The sequence below is a fragment of the Nerophis lumbriciformis genome, linkage group LG16, assembly GCF_033978685.3.
Source record: "Nerophis lumbriciformis linkage group LG16, RoL_Nlum_v2.1, whole genome shotgun sequence".
In the NCBI taxonomy this organism is placed as follows: Eukaryota; Metazoa; Chordata; class Actinopteri; order Syngnathiformes; family Syngnathidae; genus Nerophis; species Nerophis lumbriciformis.
In genome coordinates, this window is record NC_084563.2 from 6,497,519 (window position 1) to 6,514,237 (window position 16,719).

Below are 16,719 nucleotides of genomic sequence, written 5' to 3' on the forward strand. Positions count from 1 at the left end.
AGCAACACTGATGTCACCACGTGACCATTGCTGGAGAAATACTATACAGGAACACATTTACTTCGCATTGAAACACATCAACAGTGTACAAAACGGGTTATTTTCTGCCGCGTTTAAAAAATCAATGAACCCGCATCAGCAATTAAAACATATCTTATGTGCTACTGTCAACTTTGAACTTGCAAAAAAAAACAATAAACGTGAAAAAAATTAAGTATTTGAACAAAACTTGTAGCACTCATTCGAGCTTCCGGGATTGGCCGACATGGTCTCACAAGATGTGGTTTCTCTTTAAAATGTTGTGTTTCTCACCCCCAAATCCTCCACACGACACCTCCACTCCGGACAGGCTAACCTCCGAGGACAAAGCTACGAACAATGGGAGACCGGGCTTTCTGCTCCGCCGCTCCCAGTCTGTGGAACGCTCTCCCTGACCACCTGAGGGTACCGCAGACTGTGGATGCTTTTTAAAAAAAGGCTTAAAAGCCCTTTTTAAAAGAGCCTTTTTTTTTTCTTTTCTTTTTAAAGATATATGCATACTACATACCTGCCAACTACTCCGGTTTTCCCGTAATTAGTACGGTTTTCATCAACCAATTCCGGGTTACGGTTGCAGTGATAAAAAATACGGTTTTTCATTAATTAAAAAAAAATATTATTTTAAAATGCGCGAGGCTATTTATAGCACCGCTGCCAAGCACGAGGCACCTGTTGCCATTGTTTCCTAACGAGCGAACGATCATGGAATCAGCCGGAGAAAAATCGCAAACGAGTCTTAAACCGAAAAGAAAACTGCAGTCATTCCGTGAAGAATATTCAAAAGCCTATCCGGGAATAATTATCCGTTCCAAAAAGGGTGAAAACTACGCGAATTGCACCTTGTGCAGACAAGATTTTTCGATCGGACACGGAGGAATTAGCGATGTAAAAGACCACGTTGGGACAAAAAAACACAAGTCTAATGCCGTTGCTAAATTTGGATTTTAGCCACAAAAAGGTAAAGACACCAATGTTATCTATTGGAATTGTTTAGTACTGTTATACTGTTAAAAGTGTTTGTACTATTTATGCTTTCAAGTCCAAGTTGAAGAAATCTTGTTAAATGTTGACAGCATAACTACCAAAATACAGAAGTATGTCCTTAATATTTTTGCAGTGCTATTTCTGTTGAAAAGTTCAAATGATTACATTAGAGATGTGATGTGCCACTTTTCAAGTGTCTGATGGCTTAAATTAATTTTCATGAATTTTTCATATTTTGAATTCTTTTGAAAGGCTTCCAAAAAAACTACATTTGAATTGTAATTCCATGCTATTGACAGGACTATTAATTTTAAATGAAGTTAGCTTACCATGTTTACAGTATGATAATTGTGATAGAAATGTGAATTTTAGGCACAGAATATTTTTTACAATTGAACAAGGCAGAAGATTATACAAGCTTGGACAGAAAGTTAATAATGACACCAATTTTTTTTTTTTTATGGAATTGTTTAGTACTGTTTTACCATTTGTTTACTGTAAAAAGTGTTTATACTTTCAATTAACAAATTGAAGTCTTGTGAAAGGTTGACAGGATAACTGGCATTGACTGTCAAAATAATCTCAAACTATTGAAGTTAGCTTACAGAATAAACATGTCAATCAACCCATATGATTTTTGCTGTAATATTTTTGTTTTGAAAAGTCACTGTGACTGATAGAAAAGTGATGGTTTTAGCAACATTTTAACCTGTCTGAATGCTAATAATCATTTTGCGTCGGGGGGCGAAGCCTGAACCCCCCACCAGGACTTTGTCCTGGACCTACCGGGGCCTGCGGCCCCTGGACCCTGGCTACTAGGTTTTTCTGATTTCAAAAGTTGGCAGGTATGATACTAGTTTTAAGTTATTTGGCTGTTCTAGTTTTTTATTTTTAATACACTGTAGCACTGAGGTTGTTTACTCAATGTTAAGTGCTTTTTACAAATAAAATCTATTAAATATCCTTCTTGAAAATGGCTTTGCAAATATATATGTTGTCTTGTTTTATCATAAAAGATGCAGACGAGACGTGTTGGCTGACTTCTTCAAGTTTACTCCACAGTGTGCTCATCAAAAATATCCCTCTGCCTAAACATGGTTACTGCGCATGCTGGGTGTTGTCGGAGATATTTACATATATCCGAATTTAAATGTTACTTCTTTTGATTTCATTGTCATATTACAAAACAGCTAGTGTTTTTCTTCCAAATGTGGTCTTTTGGTTGTCTGCAAAACTGTGTGCTTAACCTTGAAGTGAGGAATGTTAGAGAGAGCGATAATAAGCATTTGTTTTGGCTAGAGAGAGATGACTGCCTGCGACTTAAGAGGGGAGAGGGTTTTGGTGTTCTATGCGGTCTCTGTAATGTATATCTGCAAAGCTTTGCAAATATATTACAAAATACCTATTCTGTCTCTGGTGGTTTTTCAACTCAGCTTTAAGTGTCGTAAAGAGCTTGGGAGCGACTTGTGACTTGAATTCCCTGGGAGGAACAACTGGTCCAAAACGCAACAGTGTCCTAAAGACTGTTCTTTTCTTTTTCTGTTAATGGTTTGCTTGAGTGCAGTTCACTTTTACGACACTGGAGGGGGCGTTGAACGCATCATTGCATCAAAAAGCTGTGAAAGTTAGTCAACTTTGTTGTCTTTTGTTTCATCGGCAGTGTGAGGGAGTTACTTTATAGACACTTTAATATCACTTGCTATGTGCTTCAAACTGTATTGCAACTCATTGTAGGCTCATGGCATCAAGCTCACAAGCTAACTGCTAGCTGAATATCATACCCTGGAGGACATGTGATGCTATTTACATTCTATTACTCATTACATTACTTAGGGCTGGGATGTTCAAATTATGTGCATGTATGTACATGTGCGTACCCAGCTAAGTCATGTATGTACATATGTGTACCATATATATTATCACAGTACTTGATGCATTTCGTGCAGTATTATCACGGTACTTGATGTGTTTCGTGCAGTATTGTCACGGTACTTGATGTATTTTGTGCCATATTATCACGGTACTTGATGTATTTCGTGCAGTATTGTCACGGTACTTGATGTGTTTCGTGCAGTATTGTCACGGTACTTGATGTATTTCGTGCAGTATTGTCACGGTACTTGATGTATTATGTGCAGTATTGTCACGGTACTTGATGTATTTCGTGCAGTATTGTCACGGTACTTGATGTATTATGTGCAGTATTATCACGGTACTTGATGCATTATGTGCAGTATTATCACGGTACTTGATGCATTTCGTGCAGTATTATCACGGTACTTGATGTATTATGTGCAGTATTATCACGGTACTTGATGTATTTCGTGCAGTATTGTCACGGTACTTGATGCATTTCGTGCAGTATTGTCACGGTACTTGATGTATTTCGTGCAGTATTGTCACGGTACTTGATGTATTTTGTGCAGTATTGTCACGGTACTTGATGTATTTCGTGCAGTATTGTCACGGTACTTGATGTATTTCGTGCAGTATTATCACAGTACTTGATGTATTTCGTGCAGTATTATCACGGTGCTTGATGTATTTCGTGCAGTATTGTCACGGTACTTGATTTATTTCGTGCAGTATTGTCACGGTACTTGATTTATTTCGTGCAGTATTATCACGGTACTTGATGCATTTCGTGCAGTATTGTCACGGTACTTGATGTATTTCGTGCAGTATTGTCACGGTACTTGATGTATTTCGTGCAGTATTGTCACGGTACTTGATGTATTTCGTGCAGTATTATCACGGTACTTGATGTATTTCGTGCAGTATTCACCAAGTGTTGCAACTACATGTACTTGGATGTATTTCGTGCAGTATTGTCACGGTACTTGATGTATTTCGTGCAGTATTGTCACGGTACTTGATGCATTTCGTGCAGTATTGTCACGGTACTTGATGTATTTCGTGCAGTATTGTCACGGTACTTGATGTATTTCGTGCAGTATTATCACGGTACTTGATGTATTTCGTGCAGTATTCACCAAGTGTTGCAACTACATGTACTTGGATGTATTTCGTGCAGTATTGTCACGGTACTTGATTTATTTCGTGCAGTATTATCACGGTACTTGATGCATTTCGTGCAGTATTGTCACGGTACTTGATGTATTTCATGCAGTATTATCACGGTACTTGGATATATTTCGTGCAGTATTATCACGGTACTTGATTTATTTCGTGCAGTATTATCACGGTACTTGATGTATTTCGTGCAGTATTATCACGGTACTTGATGTATTTCGTGCAGTATTATCACGGTACTTGATGTATTTCGTGCAGTATTATCACGGTACTTGATGTATTTCGTGCAGTATTATCACGGTACTTGATGTATTTCGTGCAGTATTATCACGGTACTTGATGTATTTCGTGCAGTATTATCACGGTACTTGGATGTATTTCGTGCAGTATTATCACGGTACTTGATGCATTTCGTGCAGTATTGTCACGGTACTTGATGTATTTCGTGCAGTATTATCACGGTACTTGGATGTATTTCGTGCAGTATTATCACGGTACTTGATTTATTTCGTGCAGTATTATCACGGTACTTGGATGTATTTCGTGCAGTATTATCACGGTACTTGATGTATTTCGTGCAGTATTATCACGGTACTTGATGTATTTCGTGCAGTATTCACCAAGTGTTGCAACTACATGTACTTGATGTATTTCGTGCAGTATTATCACGGTACTTGATGTATTTCGTGCAGTATTATCACGGTACTTGATGTATTTCGTGCAGTATTATCACGGTACTTGATGTATTTCGTGCAGTATTATCACGGTACTTGATGTATTTCGTGCAGTATTATCACGGTACTTGATGTATTTCGTGCAGTATTATCACGGTACTTGATGTATTTCATGTAGTATTCACCAAGTGTTGCAACTACATGTACTTGATGTATTTCGTGCAGTATTCACCAAGTGTTGCAACTACATGTACTTGATGTATTTCGTGCAGTATTATCACGGTACTTGATGTATTTCGTGCAGTATTATCACGGTACTTGATGTATTTCGTGCAGTATTATCACGGTACTTGATGTATTTCGTGCAGTATTATCACGGTACTTGATGTATTTCGTGCAGTATTATCACGGTACTTGATGTATTTCGTGCAGTATTATCACGGTACTTGATGTATTTCATGTAGTATTCACCAAGTGTTGCAACTACATGTACTTGATGTATTTCGTGCAGTATTCACCAAGTGTTGCAACTACATGTACTTGATGTATTTCGTGCAGTATTATCACGGTACTTGATGTATTTCGTGCAGTATTATCACGGTACTTGATGTATTTCGTGCAGTATTATCACGGTACTTGATGTATTTCGTGCAGTATTATCACGGTACTTGATGTATTTCGTGCAGTATTATCACGGTACTTGATGTATTTCGTGCAGTATTATCACGGTACTTGATGTATTTCATGTAGTATTCACCAAGTGTTGCAACTACATGTACTTGATGTATTTCGTGCAGTATTCACCAAGTGTTGCAACTACATGTACTTGATGTATTTCATGCAGTATTGTCACGGTACTTGATGCATTTCGTGCAGTATTATCACGGTACTTGATGTATTTCGTGCAGTATTCACCAAGTGTTGCAACTACATGTACTTGATGTATTTCATGCAGTATTGTCACGGTACTTGATGCATTTCGTGCAGTATTATCACGGTACTTGATGTATTTCGTGCAGTATTCACCAAGTGCTGCAACTACATGTTGACTTTGTTGACAAAGTGGAGCACAAAGTCAGCTTTAAAAGAGGAATACAATTTTATTCTCTTGGCGAGTGTAAAACATGACTCCATGATGGACTAACAACGGCAGCAGCTTCAACAAAACAAAGAACAGCAAAGTGCTGGGACAAAATAACAGTTAGTATTTACACTCTGGATAAAAAGTCACCTTTAAAAGAGTCAACATGTCAGTCCAAGTGTAGAGTCTCTGGTGGGTCAATGACGGACACTTCCTGGGTCCTGAAGAGGTCAAAGGTCACAACCACATCAACATTTCACCATCACACTTTTAGGCCCCATTAAATATTACAATACTAGTTGTACTATTATACATGTGTACTTTCATGTCCACCTTTCATTAAATATTACAACACTAGTTTTACTATTGTGTACTTTCATGTCCACCTTACATTAATTACAATACTAGTTGTACTATTATGTGTACTTTCATGTCCACCTTACATTAATTACAATACTAGTTGTAGTATTATGTGTACTTGCATGTCCACCTTACATTAAATATTACAATACTAGTTGTACTATTATGTGTACTTTCATGTCCACCTTACATTAAATATTACAATACTAGTTGTACTATTGTGTACTTTCATGTCCACCTTACATTAAATATTACAATACTAGTACTATTATATATGTGTACTTTCATGTCCACCTTACATTAAATATTACAATACTAGTTGTACTATTATGTGTACTTTCATGTCCACCTTACATTAAATATTACAATACTAGTTGTACTATTGTGTACTTTCATGTCCACCTTACATTAAATATTACAATACTAGTTGTACTATTATATATGTGTACTTTCATGTCCACCTTACATTAAATATTACAATACTAGTTGTACAATTGTGTACTTTCATGTCCACATTACATTAAATATTACAATACTAGTTGTACTATTATATATGTGTACTTTCATGTCCACCTTTCATTAAATATTACAACACTAGTTTTACTATTGTGTACTTTCATGTCCACCTTACATTAATTACAATACTAGTTATACTATTATGTGTACTTTCATGTCCACCTTACATTAATTACAATACTAGTTGTAGTATTATGTGTACTTGCATGTCCACCTTACATTAAATATTACAATACTAGTTGTACTATTATGTGTACTTTCATGTCCACCTTACATTAAATATTACAATACTAGTTGTACTATTGTGTACTTTCATGTCCACCTTACATTAAATATTACAATACTAGCTGTACAATTGTATGTGTACTTTCATGTCCACCTTACATTAAATATTACAATACTAGTTGTACTATTATATATGTGTACTTTCATGTCCACCTTACATTAAATATTACAATACTAGTTGTACTATTATATATGTGTACTTTCATGTCCACCTTACATTAAATATTACAATACTAGTTGTACAATTGTGTACTTTCATGTCCACCTTACATTAAATATTACAATACTAGTTGTACTATTATATATGTGTACTTTCATGTCCAACTTTCATTAATTACAATACTAGTTGTAGCATTACGTGTACTTGCATGTCCACCTTACATTAAATATTACAATACTAGTTGTACTATTATGTCCACCTTACAATATTACAATACTAGTTTTACTAGTATGTCTACTTTCATGTCCACCTTACATTAAATATTACAATAGTAGTTGTAGTATTGTGTACTTTCATGTCCAACTTACATTAAATATTACAATACTAGTTGTACTATTATATATGTGTAGTTTCATGTCCACCTTACATTAAATATTACAATACTAGTTGTACTATTATATATGTGTACTTTCATGTCCACCTTACATTAAATATTACAATACTAGTTGTACTATTATATATGTGTACTTTCATGTCCACCTTACATTAAATATTACAATACTAGTTGTACAATTGTGTACTTTCATGTCCACCTTACATTAAATATTACAATACTAGTTGTACTATTATATATGTGTACTTTCATGTCCAACTTTCATTAATTACAATACTAGTTGTAGCATTACGTGTACTTGCATGTCCACCTTACATTAAATATTACAATACTAGTTGTACTATTATGTCCACCTTACAATATTACAATACTAGTTTTACTAGTATGTCTACTTTCATGTCCACCTTACATTAAATATTACAATAGTAGTTGTAGTATTGTGTACTTTCATGTCCACCTTACATTAAATATTACAATACTAGTTGTACTATTATATATGTGTACTTTCATGTCCAACTTTCATTAAATATTACAACACTAGTTTTACTAGTATGTGTACTTTCATGTCCACCTTACATTAAATACTACAATACTAGTTGTACAATTGTGTACTTTAATGTCCACCTTACATTAAATATTACAATACTAGTTGTACTATTGTGTACTTTCATGTCCATCCTTTTATTAAATATTACAATACTAGTTGTACTATTGTGTACTTTCATGTCCACCTTACATTAAATATTACAATACTAGTTGTACTATTATATGTGTACTTTCATGTCCAACTTTCATTAATTACAACACTAGTTTTACTAGTATGTGTACTTTCATGTCCACCTTACATTACAATACTAGTTGTAGTATTATGTGTACTTGCATGTCCACCTTACATTAAATATTACAATACTAGTTGTACTATTATGTCCACCTTACAATATTACAATACTAGTTTTACTAGTATGTCTACTTTCATGTCCACCTTACATTAAATATTACAATAGTAGTTGTAGTATTGTGTACTTTCATGTCCACCTTACATTAAATATTACAATACTAGTTGTACTATTATATATGTGTACTTTCATGTCCAACTTTCATTAAATATTACAACACTAGTTTTACTAGTATGTGTACTTTCATGTCCACCTTACATTAAATATTACAATACTAGTTGTACTATTGTGTACTTTCATGTCCATCCTTTTATTAAATATTACAATACTAGTTGTACTATTGTGTACTTTAATGTCCACCTTACATTAAATATTACAATACTAGTTGTACTATTATATGTGTACTTTCATGTCCAACTTTCATTAATTACAACACTAGTTTTACTATTGTGTACTTTCATGTCCACCTTACATTACAATACTAGTTGTAGTATTATGTGTACTTTCATGTCCACCTTACATTAAATATTACAATACTAGTTGTACTATTGTGTGTACTCTCATGTCCACATTACATTCAATATTACAATACTAGTTGTACTATTATGTGTACTTTCATGTCCACCTTACATTAAATATTACAATACTAGTTGTACTATTGTGTGTACTCTCATGTCCACATTACATTCAATATTACAATACTAGTTGTACTATTATGTGTACTTTCATGTCCACCTTACATTAAATACTACAATACTAGTTGTACTATTGTGTACTTTCATGTCTACCTTACATTAAATATTACAATACTAGTTGTACTATTGTGTACTTTCATGTCCACCTTACATTAAATATTACAATACTAGTTGTACTATTGTGTACTTTCATGTCCATCCTTTTATTAAATATTACAATACTAGTTGTACTTTCATGTCCACCTTACATTAAATATTACAATACTAGTTGTACTATTGTGTACTTTCATGTCCACCTTACATTAAATATTACAATACTAGTTGTACTATTGTGTACTTTCATGTCCATCCTTTTATTAAATATTACAATACTAGTTGTACTATTGTGTACTTTCATGTCCACCTTACATTAAATATTACAATACTAGTTGTACTATTGTGTACTTTCATGTCCACTTTACATTAAATATTACAATACTAGTTGTACTATTATGTACTTTCATGTCCACCTTACATTAAATATTACAATACTAGTTGTACTATTATGTGTACTTTCATGTCCACATAACATTAAATATTACAATACTAGTTGTACTATTGTGTACTTTCATGTCCACATTACAATACTAGTTGTACTTTTATATACGTGTACTTTCATGTCCACCTTACATTAAATATTACAATAATAGTTGTACTATTATGTGTACTTTCATGTCCACATTACATTAAATATTACAATACTAGTTGTACTATTATGTGTACTTTCATGTCCACATTACAATACTAGCTGTACTGTTATATATGTGTACTTTCATGTCCACCTTTAATTCAATATTACAATACTAGTTGTACTATTGTGTACTTTCATGTCCACCTTACATTAAATATTACAATACGAGGTGTACTATTATATATGTGTACTTTCATGTCCACCTTACATTAAATATTACAATACTAGTTGTACTATTATATGTGTACTTCATTTATGTTGTGTACTTTAATTTCCATGTTACATTAAATATTAGTTGTGTACTTTAATTTGTACTTTAATTTCCACTTTACATTAAATATTACTTCATGTCATTTGTGTTACATGAAATATTAGAATGCTAATTGTAGACTGAAGATGATTTTTGTTCAATGACTTTTATGACTTCAAACTCAACTAATTCTATTAGTTGGTGATACAAATGACTTGAGTCCAACTAGATGATGACTAAACTTACTTTGCTGTCTTGTACTTCTCTCTGATGGACTGCTGAGCGTGCTGTGATGCGTTCAGGTACATCTGGTGAAGATCCTCCACACACGGCCTGAGTTCCTCCACAGTGTAGCCAGTCTTCTCCACCAAGGACTTGGGCTGCAACACATAAGTCATCTCCTTTTAGAGGCTAAAAATATCAAATCAATACAAAGACTGGAAAACAAACAAACACGTGTCTGAAGAGGAGGAGGAAGAAGATTATGTGCGGTTACATAATATTCACTTCATTAGGGTTAGTAAATATAGAAGGAATATTTATGGCAGTTGTTAGTGTTCTACTGGCATCCATGTTGATCTTCTGGACCAGAAACTAAGCTGGGAATCTTCAATCAGGACTATTTCACTAGTAGCACCGCAGCTACTACATGACAATAATTAGTAGCATCAGGGCTGTTTCACTAGTAGCACCGCAGCTACTACATGACAATAATTAGTAGCATCAGGACTGTTTCACTAGTAGCACCGCAGCTACTACATGACAATAATTAGTAGCATCAGGACTGTTTCACTAGTAGCACCGCAGCTACTACATGACAATAATTAGTAGCATCAGGACTGTTTCACTAGTAGCACCGCAGCTACTACATGACAATAATTAGTAGCATCAGGACTGTTTCACTAGTAGCCCCGCAGCTACTACATGACAATAATTAGTAGCATCAGGGCTGTTTCACTAGTAGCACCGCGGCTACTACATGACAATTAGTAGTAGCATCAGGACTGTTTCACTAGTAGCACCGCAGCTGCTACATGACATTAGTAGCATCAGGACTGTTTCACTAGTAGCACCGCAGCTACTACATGACAATAATTAGTAGCATCAGGGCTGTTTCACTAGTAGCACCGCAGCTACTACATGACAATAATTAGTAGCATCAGGACTGTTTCACTAGTAGCACCGCAGCTACTACATGACAATAATTAGTAGCATCAGGACTGTTTCACTAGTAGCCCCGCAGCTACTACATGACAATAATTAGTAGCATCAGGGCTGTTTCACTAGTAGCACCGCGGCTACTACATGACAATTAGTAGTAGCATCAGGACTGTTTCACTAGTAGCACCGCAGCTGCTACATGACATTAGTAGCATCAGGACTGTTTCACTAGTAGCACCGCAGCTACTACATGACAATAATTAGTAGCATCAGGACTGTTTCACTAGTAGCACCGCAGCTACTACATGACAATAATTAGTAGCATCAGGACTGTTTCACTAGTAGCACCGCAGCTACTACATGACAATAATTAGTAGCATCAGGGCTGTTTCACTAGTAGCACCGCAGCTACGACATGACAATAATTAGTAGCATCAGGACTGTTTCACTAGTAGCACCGCAGCTACTACATGACAATAATTAGTAGCATCAGGACTGTTCCACTAGTAGCACCGCAGCTACTACATGACAATAATTAGTAGCATCAGGACTGTTTCACTAGTAGCACCGCAGCTACTACATGACAATAATTAGTAGTATCAGGACTGTTTCACTAGTAGCACCGCAGCTACTACATGACAATAATTAGTAGCATCAGGACTGTTTCACTAGTAGCACCGCAGCTACTACATGACAATAATTAGTAGCATCAGGGCTGTTTCACTAGTAGCACCGCAGCTACTACATGACAATAATTAGTAGCATCAGGACTGTTTCACTAGTAGCACTGCAGTTACAACATGACATTAATTAGTAGCATCAGGACTGTTTCACTAGTAGCACCGCAGCTACTACATGACAATAATTAGTAGCATCAGGACTGTTTCACTAGTAGCACCGCAGCTACTACATGACAATAATTAGTAGCATCAGGGCTGTTTCACTAGTAGCACCGCAGCTACTACATGACAATAATTAGTAGCATCAGGACTGTTTCACTAGTAGCACCGCAGCTACTACATGACAATAATTAGTAGCATCAGGACTGTTTCACTAGTAGCACCGCAGCTACTACATGACAATAATTAGTAGCATCAGGGCTGTTTCACTAGTAGCATCAGGGCTGTTTCACTAGTAGCACCGCAGCTACTACATGACAATAATTAGTAGCATCAGGACTGTTTCACTAGTAGCACCGCAGCTACTACATGACAATAATTAGTAGCATCAGGGCTGTTTCACTAGTAGCACTGCAGCTACTACATGACATTAATTAGTAGCTTCAGGGCTGTTTCACTAGTAGCACCGCAGCTACGAAATGACAATAATTAGTAGCATCAGGGCTGTTTCACTAGTAGCACCGCAGCTACTACATGACAATTAGTAGCATCAGGACTGTTTCACTAGTAGCACCGCAGCTACTACATGACAATTAGTAGTACATGATTGGACATACACAAAAACATGATTATTGGACACAAACTTAGGACATACACACACAATAAACATGATTATGTCCTACAATGTTTGTAGGACATACACACTATTGTAGGACAAACATAGGAGATCCACACAATAATAAACATAGGGCATACACACACAAACATGATTATTATAGGACAAACACATGCACATAAACATGATTATAGGACATATGGCTGGGCGATATATCTTTATATTTTATACAAGGTATAAATTAAGAAAATATCGGTATAATATATTTCAGGTTAAAATGACCTAACATCCAGAAGTCCATGCGGCCCCTGGAAGCGTTTCCCCCCCCAATTTTTTCAAACATTTTTTTTTTTTTTAAACACATTGTCGCTTTCTGCCGGTGTTTTGTTTTGTTTATATTTGCCAGGTCAAATGATTAATTATTGGTCGACTTCAAAGTAATGTACTTTCCTGTACAATTTTACATTTTGATTGGCCTAAAGTTGTATCCATCACAACTACTGCATTTCCGGTATGAGGACTCCCAGGTGTTGTTTTTGTCATGGCAAGCAAAAAAAACCAAAAAGCGAAGTTTCAAAGCCACTTTTCAACAAACGGTTCACTTATGAAGATTAAAAGAGGTTTTGTACGCCCAAGCTAAAAAAAAGAAGACCTTTACGAGTGGGTGCACTGATGCTCAAAGACCCAGCCTCACCAGGCACCAAGAAGTACCCTCCTATTTGGATCCCTACAGTTCCACTCTTTGGTCGGAATGACCATTTGTTACAAGTCTTTATTGATGTTTTCCACAAAGCCAAGCGGACATCCACCATGCTATTAACACTCCTGAACATGCTAGCACTCCCTCTCCCCACATACCGCCATTCTTAAAGGGGAACACACAGCTTATGGCCTTCACCAAGCCAGAGATGAAATGCTAGAGTGCCACTGTATTAAATGACATTGAAACTAACTTGCGAAATTATAAGTCTGTTAGCATTATTTGCCATGAAAGTGTAGATGTGGCGCTTTTTAAAAAAAGGACTGATGATCTATCGTATTTTCCGCACTATTAGCCGCACCTAAAAACCACAAATTTACTCAAAAGCTGACAGTGCGGCTTTTAACCCGGTGCGCTTTATATATGGATTAATATTACGATTCATTTTCATAAAGTTTCGATCTCGCAACTACGGTAAACAGCTACCTTCTTTTTCCCGGTAGTACAGGAAGCGCTTCTTCTTCTACGCAAGCAACCGCCAAGGTAAGCACCCGCCCCCATAGAACAGGAAGCGCTTCTTCTTCTACTGTAAGCAACCACCCGCCCACGTAGAAGAAGAAAAAGCGCGCGGATATTACCGTACCGGTACGTTTCATTTCCTTTGTGTGTTTACATCTGTAAAGACCACAAAATGGCTCCTACTAAGCGTCAGGGATCCGGTTCATGAAAAGACGCAATCTCTCCATCCGCACACGGATTACTATTTCACAGCAACTGATATTCCTGTGAACCGCACTGTGGATACAACGGGAGCACGTACAGTGAATATTCGCACCACAGGGAATGAGAAGTCATCCTTCACTGTGGTTCTAGCTTGCCATGCTAATGGCCAGAAACTTCCACCCATGGTGATATTCAAAAGGAAGACCTTGCCAAAAGAGACCTTTCCAGCCGGCGTCATCATAAAAGCTAACTCGAAGGGATGGATGAAGAAAAGATGAGCGAGTGGTTAAGGTAAGTTTAAGTTTACGCGAAGAGGCCGGGTGGCTTTTTTCACGCAGCTCTGTCCATGTTGATATACGACTCCGTGCGCGCCCACATCACGCTGGTTTTAATATATTATTAAAGTTTGACTGACCTATCTGACTGTTTTTTTGACATTCCTTTAGCGCAGTTAGATGCGGCTTACAACACGGGGCGGCTTATAGGTGGACAAAGTTTTGAAATATGCCGTTCATTGAAGGCGCGGCTTATAACCCAGGGCGCCTTATGGTGCGGAAAATACAGGTGAGAATAATCAATTCAATATGTCATATGCATGTATGCCCTGGCACAGCATTATCATTTCATGACCCAAGCAAAACACTTTTTACACTTCTATACTGAAATAAACACACCTACAACTTAATAAAAATATAGAAAAAAATACCGGCAGCGGTAAAGTGTAGATCCATGAAGGAAAGATGTAAATGAATGTTTATAACGAAATACATTTACATATCCATACAAATGTTGTCTTTTGTATTTTTTTTTTTAATGAATTAAGGCACGTTTAACAACCTTTTTCCAAAACACAATATATAAATGTGAGATATAACAGGATAATGCATACATTTAGCATTTGTTTTTAAAACGCTTACAAAAAAGTGGGACCCCAAAAATTTACCGTGGGACCCCATTTTTATGACTTATCGCCAACGCTGGTTTCTCTAGTTTTATCAAATTTGGATGGATTTATTTTTGGAGCAAAATGCAATAGAAGGGTTGAAATACCTTTTCGCACATGTGAGGGGTTGGTTTATTTTTTGAAGTTGTGCGGTCTATTTTTAGTCGCATTTGTGTCACTGTTCAATTATGATTCATTATAGATGCATCCAAGTACCGTATTTTTCGGACTATAAGTCGCAGTTTTTTTTTTCATAGTTTGGCCGGGCTCAAATGCGATTTATATATGTTTTTTTCCTTCTTTATTATGCCTTTTCGGCAGGTGCGACTTATACTCCGGTGCGACTTATATTCCGAAAAATACGGTGCATCATATATTCATACCTGCCAACTTTTGAAATCAGAAAAACCTAGTAGCCAGGGTCCAAGGGCCGCAGGCCCCGGTAGGTCCAGGACAAAGTCCTGGTGGGGGGTTCAGGGGGGCTTCGCCGACGCAAAATGATTATTAGCATTCAGACAGGTTAAAATGTTGCTAAAACCATCACTTTTCTATCAGTCACAGTGACTTTTCAAAACAAAAATATTACAGCAAAAATCATATGGGTTGATTGACATGTTTATTCTGTAAGCTAACTTCAATAGTTTGAAATTATTTTGACAGTTAATGCCAGTTATCCTGTCAACCTTTCACAATACTTTAATTTGTTAATTGAAAGTATAAATACTTTTTACAGTAAACAAATGGTAAAACAGTACTAAACAATTCCATTAAAAAAAAAATTGGTGTCATTATTAACTTTCTGTCTAAGCTTGTATAATCTACTGCCTTGTTCAATTGTAAAAAATATTCTGTGCCTAATATTCACATTTCTATCACAATTATCATACTGTAAACATGGTAAGCTAACTTCATTAAAATTAATAGTCCTGTCAATAGCATGGAATTACAATTCAAATGTAGTTTTTTTTGTAAGCCTTTCAAAAGAATTCAAAATATGAAAAATTAATGAAAATTAATTTAAGCCATCAGACACTTGAAAAGTGGCACATCACATCTCTAATGTAATCATTTTAACTTTTCAACAGAAATAGCACTGCAAAAATATTAAGGACATACTTCTGTATTTTGGTAGTTATGCTGTCAACATTTAACAAGATTTCTTCAACTTGGACTTGAAAGCATAAACAGTATAAACACTTTTAACAGTATAACAGTACTAAACAATTCCAATAGATAACATTGGTGTCATTACCTTTTTGTGGCTAAAATCCGAAAAACGTTGAAAGTTTTCCACTTGTATCGCTACCAACAGCATTAGACTTGTGTTTTTTTGTCCCAACGTGGTCTTTTACATCGCTAATTCCTCCGTGTCCGATCAAAAAATCTTGTCTACACAAGGTGCAATTCGCGTAGTTTTCACCCTTTTTGGAACGGATAATTATTCCCGGATAGGCTTTTGAATATTCTTCACGGAATGACTGCAGTTTTCTTTTCGGTTTAAGACTCGTTTGCGATTTTTCTCCGGCTGATTCCATGATCGTTCGCTCGTTTGGAAACAATGGCAACAGGTGCCTCGTGCTTGGCAGCTGTGCTATAAATAGCCTCGCCCATGGCATTCGGAATGACTCGATAGGAAGTTA

The 16,719-nt window shown here is 36.1% G+C and overlaps 1 protein-coding gene across 1 annotated transcript in view; it reads right to left on the minus strand.

Moving 5' to 3' along the window:
- Positions 1 to 5,810: 5,810 nt before the first annotated feature.
- ccna2 (cyclin A2) overlaps positions 5,811 to 16,719 on the minus strand; it is a 31,923-nt gene continuing 21,014 nt past the window's right edge. The window contains exons 7-8 of the mRNA XM_061977290.1: positions 10,344 to 10,477; positions 5,811 to 6,032 (exon numbers count right to left, since the gene is read on the minus strand). Of these exons, the coding sequence (XP_061833274.1) occupies positions 5,981 to 6,032; positions 10,344 to 10,477 (186 nt within the window). The 3' untranslated portion in view covers positions 5,811 to 5,980. The remainder of the gene's footprint in view (positions 6,033 to 10,343; positions 10,478 to 16,719) is intronic.